At 35.5% G+C, this 11,089-nt stretch overlaps 1 protein-coding gene across 1 annotated transcript; it reads left to right on the forward strand.

Annotated features, from left to right (window-relative positions):
* The first annotated feature begins 5,261 nt into the window (after positions 1–5,261).
* LOC139324287 (vomeronasal type-2 receptor 26-like) lies at positions 5,262–10,750 on the forward strand. The gene is made up of 6 exons (XM_070954008.1): positions 5,262–5,461; positions 6,248–6,539; positions 6,919–7,782; positions 8,713–8,940; positions 9,589–9,715; positions 9,852–10,750. The coding sequence occupies exons 1-6, from the start codon at positions 5,262–5,264 to the stop codon at positions 10,748–10,750; spliced, it is 2,610 nt and encodes an 869-aa protein (XP_070810109.1).
* The last annotated feature ends 339 nt before the right edge of the window (positions 10,751–11,089 follow it).

Here is an 11,089-nt window from a genome sequence, read left to right on the forward strand (position 1 = left end):
CCCGGGTCCAAGAAATCTTTTGAAGATTTTTAGTGAGCTTAAGGTATTTTTTAAAAAAGTTCTGCATTATTTCTCCTTGAAAAAAAATGCATACAATAAATGATTGATACCTACTAGATCTGTTCATATTTTATTTTGTGAAAAATTGGTAGAAAATAAATGTGGTACCTTGAAAAAAAGCATTATTTTGGCCAGATGGATTCCCTGAAGAGGTGTATAAACATCTACAGGACATATTAAGCTCATCAATGTTAGAGCTTTACAATGAAGTACTCTTAGAAGCTAAGATGCCAAATACTTGGATAGAAGCAAATATTACATTAGTTTTAAACGAACACTCAGATTTAACACAGATAAAGAATTACAGGCATATATCATTATTAAATGCAGACTACAAAATTTTCACATCAATAATAGCAGAAATATTAAAAAGATTCTTGAATGAATTTATACATCCAGACCAAAATCGATTCTTGCCTGAAAGACCAATAAAAAATAATGTAAAATTTATTTTAGATATGTTGGAGTATTATGAAGTGCACTCTGAAAAACAAATGGCATTGATCTTTTTAGGTGCAGAGAAAGCACTTGACAATGTAAACTGGCCATTTATGTTTCAACATTTAGAATGTATGGATTTTGGCGAGGAGTTTATAAATATGATTAAGACAATTTATTCCAAACATACAGCAAAGGTGATTGTGCATGGGGACTCAATGGAGAAGTTCAATATAAAAAAAGGCCCAAGACAAGGATGTCCACTATCCCTATTTCTATTTATATTAACATTGGAAGTGCTGAAGTATTAGACAAGATCAGGAAATAAAAGGCATGGAAATAAAAGAGAAAAATACAAACTACAAGCATGTGCAGATGAACTGGTGTTTATTTTGGAAGAGCCATTGGAAACTAGACCCAAGCTAATAGGAAAAATAGAAGAATACGGAGAAGTTGCAGGATTGAAAATAAATAAAGAAAAAACCAAATTACTACTTAAGAACTTTACAGATAAACAGACAAAATGAATTGACAAAGAATATCTGCCTTTTTTCAGGCAGTGAAAAAAGTAAAATACTTAGGAGTTTACTTAACAATAAGTTGTGAAACAATTAAAGAAGATAATTATACAAGGTTAATGCAACAAATTAAATCAGACTTGGAGAAATGGAAAAAATTTGGCAATTCTCAATGGTAGGAAGAATAGCAACTATAAAAATGAATATCTTGCTGAAGTTACTATTTCTATTTCAAACTATTCCTATAAAACTAGAGAAAAAATATTTTGATGAATTAAAGAAAATAATTTTTAGCAAGGGAAAAGAGCAAGAAAAAGACTGAAAATGCTGCAAGATTCTAAAAACAGTGGAGGTTTTGGGATGCCAGATTGTGAACTTTCTTACCAAACTTCTACATTTGGGTGAAAGAATAGGGATAAACCTTAGACATAGAAGATTATTAATGTTGGAGGGACATGACCTTCAGTTGGGATGGCATGCCTTTCTATGGTATGAAAAGAATAAAATACCGTATTTTCCGGCGTATAAGACGACTGAGCATATAAGACGACCCCCGAATTTTCCTGTTAAAATGTAGGGTTTGGGCTATACTCGCCATATAAGACTACCCCTCTTTCAATGCACACCAAATAAAAATTAAAAAACATCAACTGGCTCACCCACAATGTAAAAGCAGCTATGCTAGACCCAAAATGGCCCCTGAAACAATCAGGAACCTCACACAGCCACAAAAAGTCCCAAAAAAACAACTTTCACACTTTACACACACACAACACAACACAACACAACTGGCTCACCCACAATGTAAAAGCAGCTGTGCTAGACCCAAAATGGCCCCTGCAACAAGCAGGAACCTCACACAGCCACAAAAAGCCCCAAAACCCAACTTTCACACTTTACACACACAAAATTCCACATACAGCTTTGTGAGATTTTGTGTGTTTGTGTAGTTAGAGTGAAACACTACAAAAACACACTAAATCTCAGAAAACTGCACAAATATTATTTTATTTTATTTTTATTTTTATATGAAAGCTAAATTTAAAACTTCCTAAACTTTAAATGGCTAGGTCTAAAAAAGAACAACTAAAAAAAAACCCAATTAACTATTTTTTTAAAGCTCCCAAAGGGGTAAAAAATTACCGAATAGAACAGGGGTCTCCAACCTTGGCAACTTTAAGACTTGTAGACTTCAACTCCCAGAATTCCTCAGCCAGCTTGTTTTGCTGGCTGAGGAATTCTGGGAGTTGAAGTCCACAACTCCCTGCCTGCTTGATTGCAGGCAGGGAGTTGCTTGCTGATGGAATGGATTCAGGCAAGCGAAGCAAGGCAAAGTGAAGCAAGGCAAGCGCTAAGGTAAGCAAGCTGGAGGGGGAAAACTTTTTTCCTTCTCCATGGCTCTGGCGATCCCAGCGGAGTTGCCTGATTAGCAGATCGTCAGAGCTTGGATCGTCAGAGCCATGAGAAAGGAGAAAAGTTTTTTTCCTTCTCCATGGCTCTGGCGATCCCAGCGGAGTTGCCTGATTAGCAGATCGTCAGAGCTTGGATCGCCAGAGCCATTTAAGGCTCATCAGAGCCTTTCGGGCTGGTCTGCCTGGTTACAGGAGAATGACACCCGGCATATAAGACAACCCCCGACTTTTGAGAAGATTTTCATGTGCTAAAAATACGCCGGAAAATATGGTACATAGATATTTTCAAAGACATTATGTACGAAATGCTCTACTTTTAGTTTGGAAAAAGTTAAAACAAAATTGTCAGGTGTGCCTCCGTTCAAAACCCAAGAAAGAAAAACCCGAACTCCATGTTTGTAGAGAAAGTTACTTTTACTGAGCATGAACTGAATGCAGCGCAAGAAAAGCAATGTCTGAGGCAATAGGTGCGAAAATTACATATTGAAAGCATCCCCAAATCCCTCCCCCCCAAGGACCCAGGTTGAGTGTCCAATCCACATCTCCCCAAGGTGTCATGTGGGGTACTTCTTCAGATGGCCCCGTCTATCTGGTATGCCGGAACAGTTGACCTTGACGGCTATCAGCTCTCTCTTCAGCTGGTAAGAAGACAGTGAGAATTTCCCTCCCTTTTCCAAGACATCTCCACCAGCTCACTTCCCCACCCCTCCCAAATACCAGCAATGCTTCCCTCCACGAATTACAATGGCAGCCGAAAGCAAGCAAGCAAGCATCATGAGGCTGACAAAAACACCAATTTGGCTTTCAGCAATGGAAGCATGGATACATCCAAAGGTTGTAAACTTGGGAAAAAAATATAACATACAAAGACATTTTGAATGAGGAAGGGGGACTTAAAACTAAACAAGAACTACAAGAACAAGGTAGGCACGGTGGCCACACCTGCAAATACAATCAAGAACAATAGAACAATAGAATAACAGAGTTGGAAGGGACCTTGGAGGTCTTCTAGTCCAACCCCCTGCCTAGGCAGGAAACCCTACACCACTTCAGAAAAATGGTTATCCAACCTCTTCTTCAAAACTTCCACTGTTGGAGCATTTACAACTTCTGGAGGCAAGTTGTTACACTGATTAATTGTTCTCACTCTCAGGAAATTTCTATTCTATTCTATTCTATTCTATTCTATTCTATTCTGTTCTGTTCTGTTCTGTTCTGTTCTGTTCTGTTCTGTTCTATTCTATTCTATTCTATTCTATTATTTGCTCTAACTCTCAGAAAATTTATCCTTACTTCTAAGTTGCTTCTCTCCTTGATTAGTTTCCGCCCATTGCTTCTTGTCCTGCCTCAGGTGCTTTGGAGAATAGCTTGACTCACTCTTCAAGATATGAGAAAGCTGCAAAGACATGGTTTCTATAAAAAGTCAACAGTATTGGACCAGATATTATTAGGGATGGATGAAAAATTAATAAAGAAAATACATAACTGTTTATTAAGCTTCAAAATGGATGGTGAACAAGTGAAAGAGACAATGATAGTATGGGTGAAAAACTTTGGATAAACTATAGAACTGGATAAAAGGCAAAAACTCTGGTATAGAAATTATCAACTGACAATGGTGACCACATACAAGAAAAATCTATATAAAATGTTTTATAGGTGGCATTTGCCACCGGCAAGGTTAGCAAGGATGTTTAAAAACATGTCCGCTACAAGCTGGAAATGCAACCAGATACCAGGTACTTATTATCATATGTGGAGGACATGCCCAAAGGCAAAGAATACTTTGGACAAAGTTACAAACATGGTTGGAGAAAATGTTAAAGCAACATATAGATATAAAGCCAGAAATATTTCTGTTAGATATATTACCAGAAACATATGGCAAAGGGAATGTATATTTATTATTGTATGTTTTGACACCAGTGAGAATTGTATTTGCACAGCACTGGAAAACTGATGAAATTCCTACAGAGGAAAATATAATTTAAAAAATACTAGAATGTGCAGAAATGGATAGGTTAACACTAAAGATGAAGAACAAGGAAGATACAGAATATGTTTAATACGGGATTATTTTATCAATGGTTAGATAATACAGGCGGAGGTTGGAAGTTGAAAAATAATTAATATGTACAAAAATTATTATTATTATTATTATTATTATTATTATTATTATTATTATTATTATTATTATTATTATTATTATTATTATTATTATTAATAATAATAATAATAATAATAATAATAATAATAATAATAATAATAATAATAATAATATAAATTGACCCAGACAATGCACTGTTTACTAAGCACTAATGTATGCTGCAGAAAAATATATAAATTAAAAAAAATTAAAAAGAAAAAAGGATTATTTTTAACAATTAAATATATATTCTATTGCAAATTTTCCATTGGTTACTTTCATTGGCATTGCTCATTTTTTTAAAAAATAGCTGAACCATCATTTACATATTATCTCATCAAAACAAAATAATTATATCACAGAGGAATTACTATAGGCCAAAACATGAAAGGCTACACAGAAGACTTTGAAATTCAACAACAAACCACAGGAAGTTTGGTACAAGAAGTAATAACATCTCTGCCAGATTTGTTCCTTCAAGTATCCGCTCTCTGTTCTTTTCTGCCAGAATATATTTGTTCAAATCCTGGTGGCATTCAAGATACAAATTTGTGTTCACATGGATCTTCAAATAGAAAACAATAGATTTTCTCCTTAGGTGCATTCTCAGATATAAACCCTGGATCAATCTTAAGATGAAGTATTGGATTGTATTTATTTTGTGATCAGTAGGCTGGAAAGCAAACCATGAAGATGTTTTTGGTAATGTTTTTGGTGCACAAAGTAGTTACTCTGAAATGTCCTGCAAGTGATGCTTTCTTTATTCCACATGAGTGGTACCAGCCTGGTGACTTCATCATTGGTGGGATGGTGTCTCACTTCGGTTACCAACTTTATGAAATTAAATTTAGTGAAAATCCTTCGAAGAAACCTTATGAAATACCAGCGTAAGAATTTTTTTTTCTCTCTTACCTTACTCAGATTTTCAAAAATCCTTTATCTGATTAAAAGATAGTTGCGCATAAACATATGATTTTTAATATCATCTAGGCCTTCTCTTTCTTTCAATTGTATCTTGTTATGAGAGAAGAAATAACATTCTTTATATTATTTTAAAGTCTTTGACATGAAATATATCAAACTTCATATCAAGAAGTCTCTATATGAAGATTTACTGGGATAAAGATAATTTTTAAAAAAGATTTGGCATTATCTCTTCTTACAAAACATACATACAGTAAATAAGTGATTGCACCTGAATCTGTTTATAAACTATTTTCTGAAAATGTCATAGAAAATATATGAAAAAATTTTCATATATTTTTTACCTTGAAAAAATTGACCACTTGTATTTGTTGCAGTACATATGTCTTGGAAGTCAGGAAAATGCTTTGTAAAAGAAATTTGAGCTCTGTAGAAATGACCAGTATAAGAGAATATTTTAGTTCAGGATTGAAATGAGGGGTCCTCTGACATTGAGTGTTTTCTTGCAGATAAGATCATCAGTGTTGGGTTTTGATGATGTTACCTACTTTGGGTAATGAAATGTCTGCAAAAAAGGAACTAAGCTCAGAGAAAAAGAAGGACCACTCTGTAGAAATTATTGATAATTTTAGAAAAGCTATTTTCTTTCTATTGCCATCACAGAAAGAAGACTTTGTTATTTATACAGAAATGATGCCACCTTATGAGAATTGTCAATTTACACTTTCAACTATTGAAATTATTTGCAGTATAATGACCAAATTTCATCAACACGTCCTTGCCTTGGCTTTTGCTGTGAAGGAGACCAATGAGGACTCCCAGATCTTGCCTAACATCACTCTTGGGTTCCACATCTATGACAGTTACCTCCATGCAAGCATGACCTATCGCACCACCCTGGACCTGCTTTTCAAATCCCAGGAATTTCTCCCTAACTACAAATGTTATAGCCAGAAGAATCTCATAGCTATCATTGGGGGACTGGATTTTGTCACATCCTCTCATATTGCTGAAATTACAGGATCCTTCAAAATTCCACAAGTAAGTTGTAAAAGGGCTAAAGAGAACAATTCATTATTCTGTTCTTGATGTTGTTATGGATTAATCAAGGAGCAATAAACATTAGTGTTAGCTTTGTATTAAGATGTTAGTTAGCATAATTTTGAAACTACAAGAAGTGAATATCTATAGAGATTCCATACTTTAGGAAAGATTTGAACATAGTGTTCCTTGCTTCTATCAAAATAATTGATCAATCATATGTGTTTGAAATAATTCCAATAAATTCATTTCCATATTAATACCTAGAAGAATTTCAGGAAAACATTTACTTCCTTCCATATATTTTGTATGAAAACTAGATCTGGACAATTGCATTTGATCTTACAACTCAAGAGAATACTACTTCACTTTCTTGCAGCTGACATACGGCTCATTACCCCAAGAGGAGTTTGAGACCAGTAAAGTCTCTTCACTTTATTTCATGGTCCCCAAAGAAAACCATCAGTACATTGGGATTATCCAATTGCTTCATCATTTCAAGTGGACATGGATTGGGATATTTGCCATTGATAACAACGATGGAGAAAATTTCTTACAGAAAATGCAGCCCTTACTTTCAGAGAATGGAATCTGCTCAGCGTTCATAGAAAGGCTTTCACAACTAGTCCACTTGGAAAACTACCCAGAAGTAATTCAAAGAATCTTAATTATTTCCATGAATTGGATAAATAGCGAAGCCAATGCATTTCTTGTCTATGGAGAATCATTGACAATTATGTGGCTAAGATTTGTCACACTTATAATAGATCCTGAAAGCAAGGAAATTGCATTATTTAGAAGGGTGTGGATCATGACTGCACAGATTGATTTCATATTATCAGGATTTCAAATCAAATTGGATCTTCATATGTTCCATGGGGCTCTTTCCTTCACTGTTCATTCAAGAGCAGTTGCAGGTTTCAAGGAGTTTCTCCAGACTGTAAATCCTCTTTCAAACTACAGAGATGGGTTTCTGCAGGAAGTTTGGGAACAAGCATTTGATTGTTCATTTCCAAAACCAGAGTTACAAGAAATGCAGAATAGAAAATGCACTGGGGAGATGAAGCTAGAGGATCTTCCTGGACCTGCCTTTGAAATGGAGATGACTGGCCAAAGCTACAGTATCTACAATGCTGTTTTTGCTGTGGCTCATGCTTTGCAGGCTCTATACACATTGCATTTCAATAGAAAAAAACCTATCATCTGTAAAAATCTTGACCTTCCACATCTCCAGGCTTGGCAGGTATTCCCTTTGCCTTGGACACTTCTTTTATTTCAATACGCAGTTTGATGTAAAATTATATTTTGATCCCATTGTGGAAAGTCTTAATCTTTTCTGCATGTGGAATCAAGCATGAGAAAGCAACCTAGAAATAAGGAGGAATTTCCTGATGACGAGAACAATGAACAATTAATTAGTGGAACAGTTTGCCTTCAGAAGTTTTGGATGCTCCAAAATTGGAGATTTTTCTGAAGAGAAGGACAGCCACTTATCTGAAATATCATAGGGTCTCCTCCTTGAGTAGGGTGTTGGATTAGAAGGCCTCCAAGTCTCTTCTGACTCTAATATCTTAAATAGATAGAGAAAAAATGGTTTCTGTTGTTATTCTGATCATTGAGAAGCTACTGTATGCATTCTGGTTTATATGTCACTGGCAGTTATTTAGTAAATCACCAGGCATTATACAATAAGAGATAATTGAAATGATGATTTAAATTACTTTTCATGGCCTCTTCCGAAAATAAGCAATTCTCCAAATATTTTCCATGTGGCTCATGAACCTTTTATGGGTAACAAGCTGAGCTTTCTGTGTCTATCAGAATCTTAGAGTAATGAAATAAAAGTGGCCCTTCTTAGATGTGGCATCCATAATATGAAACATGAAACATGTTTGCAATAATCTCTATCTTGCATCTCTCTATGGAAGAATGCTTGAATCTCAGATTCTAAAATTTGAGTAAAGGACAATGAAGAAAGATCAGGTATGATCTAGGTTGAATTAGTTCTTTATGTAGTGAATCTAAATCAGGAGTGTCAAACTTGAGGCCCTAAATTTTCATACTTAATAATAGTTATAGGAAGAATGAGTGAATGAGTGAAACTTGAATATGAGTTTCTCTTCCCTATTATATTGCTTTTAATTCCCTTTCTCTTTCATTCCTTTTCAAGTAGCTCCATTCATTTCTTCAAGGCATTGCTTTTAACAATTCAGCTGGGGAGAGAGTGCTCCTGAATGAGAAAGGGGAAGCAACAGGTGGATTCGACATCACCAACTTAATCACTTTTCCAAACAGATCGTTTCAGAGAGTTAGAATTGGAAAAATGGATCTCCAGGCTCCAAAAGGGAAGGAACTATGGATTGATGATGATGTGATTGTCTGGAGTCCAGCTTTTAACCAGGTATCGAATTAGTGACTCCACCATGCCTTAATCCATTATGATCCCATTTTCAACATAGACTCTTTAGAAATCTAATTTCTGTTTTTTAAAAAATAAACAATGGCATATTCTTTGAAATGTTTATAGTCAAGCATTCCTCAAATTGACAAAAATGATATTACAATAAAAAAACATGTTTATGTATTTGGTGGGCATTTAGAATGGAATTTAGAATTTAGAACCGTAGAAATGATGGTAGATTTTAGGAGATCCCTCCTATACTACCACCTGTTACAATACTAGAAAACACAGTATCAAAAGTAGAGTCCTTCTAGTTTCTAGGTTCTATCATATCTCAAGATTTAAAATGGACACCTAATATCAAAAATGTCATCAAAAAAGCACAACAAAGAATGTTCTTTCTGCGCCAACTCAGAAAGTTCCAACTGCCCAAAGAGATGCTGATTCTGTTCCATAGAGTAATTATTTAGTTTGTTTTCTGCACCTGTATAACTGTTTGGTTTTGATCTGCAACTGAACAAGACAGATACAGACTTCAACGGATAATGAGAACTGCAGAAAAAACAATGAAGTCAATAATCATGTCACTCCATTCAGAAACTGTTGTAAAAACCCTCCTTTTCAGCACATTTTCATGTTTTTCATCAGGTTCTTCCATTTTCTCGATGCAATGACCCTTGTTTTCCTGGATCCTGGAAGAAAGGGATTGAGGGAAATCAATTCTGCTGCTTTGACTGCGTTCCATGCATGGAGGGGAAGATTTCAAATCAAAATGGTAGGGTAGGAATTCTACCATTTTTCCTTAGACTTAAGCAAACTTAAATATACAACTTTAGGATGCATAAAATTGATAAAATGAATTTCAATAATTGTGAATTCCTAGATGACAAATTTCTTGACTTTCCTCCCAGATATGGAAGATTGCTTAGAATGTCCAGAAGATCATTATCCAAATAAAGAAAAGAAAGGCTGCATCCCGAAACTGGTTGTGTTTCTAACCTTTGAAGAAACAATAGGAATTGGTTTATCCTCAGAAGCTCTTGGTTTCTTCTTCTTGACATCTTGGATACTTGGTACTTTTATTAAACACAGGGATACCCCGATTGTCAAAGCCAACAACCGGTCCCTCACCTACACCCTGCTTGTCTCTCTTCTGCTATGTTTTCTCTCCTCTTTGCTCTTCCTCAGCCAACCTGGCAAAGTGACCTGCCTTCTCCGACAATCAATGTTTGGCCTCACTTTTTCTGTGGCCATTTCTAGTGTACTGGCAAAAACCATCACTGTGGTTGTGGCTTTCATGGCGACTAAACCAGGATCTCAGATGAGGAAATGGGTAGGGAAAAGATTGGCTCTTTCTATTGTTCTTTCCTGCTCTGTCTTCCAAGTATGTATTTGTATTCTTTGGTTGTCAACATCTCCCCCATTCCCTGAGTTGGACATGCACTCAGCACTCCAAGAAATGATTTTACAGTGCAATGAGGGGTCAGCTTCATTCTTCTACTGTGTCTTGGGCTACATGGGTATCTTGGCCATCGCCAGCTTTATTGTGGCTTTCTTTGCCCGTAAATTACCTGACAGCTTTAACGAAGCCAAGTTCATCACCTTCAGCATGTTGGCCTTTTGCAGTGTGTGGATCTCCTTCTTTCCAGCCTATCTGAGCACAAAAGGCAAAGCCATGGTAGCTGTGGAGGTCTTCTCCATCTTGTCCTCCAGTGCTGCTTTACTGGGATGCATATTCCTGCCAAAATGCTACATCATTGTTTTCCGGCCTGACCTCAACCACAGGGAGAATCTCACAAAGAGAAATTAGTGTAATGTCATATTTCTAGCTCAGAGAAATTGCTGAAAAAAGAAATAGAAAGAATGCAGTCTGTAAGAAACATATAAAATTGTAGGAATAATTATTTTTTTATTTTTTGTCAAAGAACGATTTGTGCAAAAAAAAATACTTAAAAAAAGAATAGAAAAACTGCTTGCTCTCGAAGGAAATATTTATAAAACCTATAGCAACATAGATTTTTTTTTCTTTCAAGGAAGATTTTATTAGGGTATTTAAGATCCAGTCATTTTTTTAAAAAATTGATTTGATTTATAAGCCGCCCTTCTCCGGAGACTCAGGGTGGCTTACAATGTGTTAAGCAATAGCCTT

The sequence above is a fragment of the Pituophis catenifer genome, unplaced genomic scaffold (assembly GCF_029215685.1).
Source record: "Pituophis catenifer annectens isolate HBS135680 unplaced genomic scaffold, rPitCat1.0.hap2 SCAF_15, whole genome shotgun sequence".
NCBI classification, from domain to species: Eukaryota; Metazoa; Chordata; class Lepidosauria; order Squamata; family Colubridae; genus Pituophis; species Pituophis catenifer.

Bases quoted from the DNA above. Each gene is read 5' to 3' on its own strand.
- LOC139324287 (XM_070954008.1), top strand. From the start codon at position 5,262: ATGAAGATGTTTTTGGTAATGTTTTTGGTGCACAAAGTAGTTACTCTG. The intron at 8,941-9,588 runs GTATCGAATTAG...GTTTTTCATCAG, and splicing joins GGAGTCCAGCTTTTAACCAG to GTTCTTCCATTTTCTCGATG. The intron at 9,716-9,851 runs GTAGGGTAGGAA...CTTTCCTCCCAG, and splicing joins GAAGATTTCAAATCAAAATG to ATATGGAAGATTGCTTAGAA.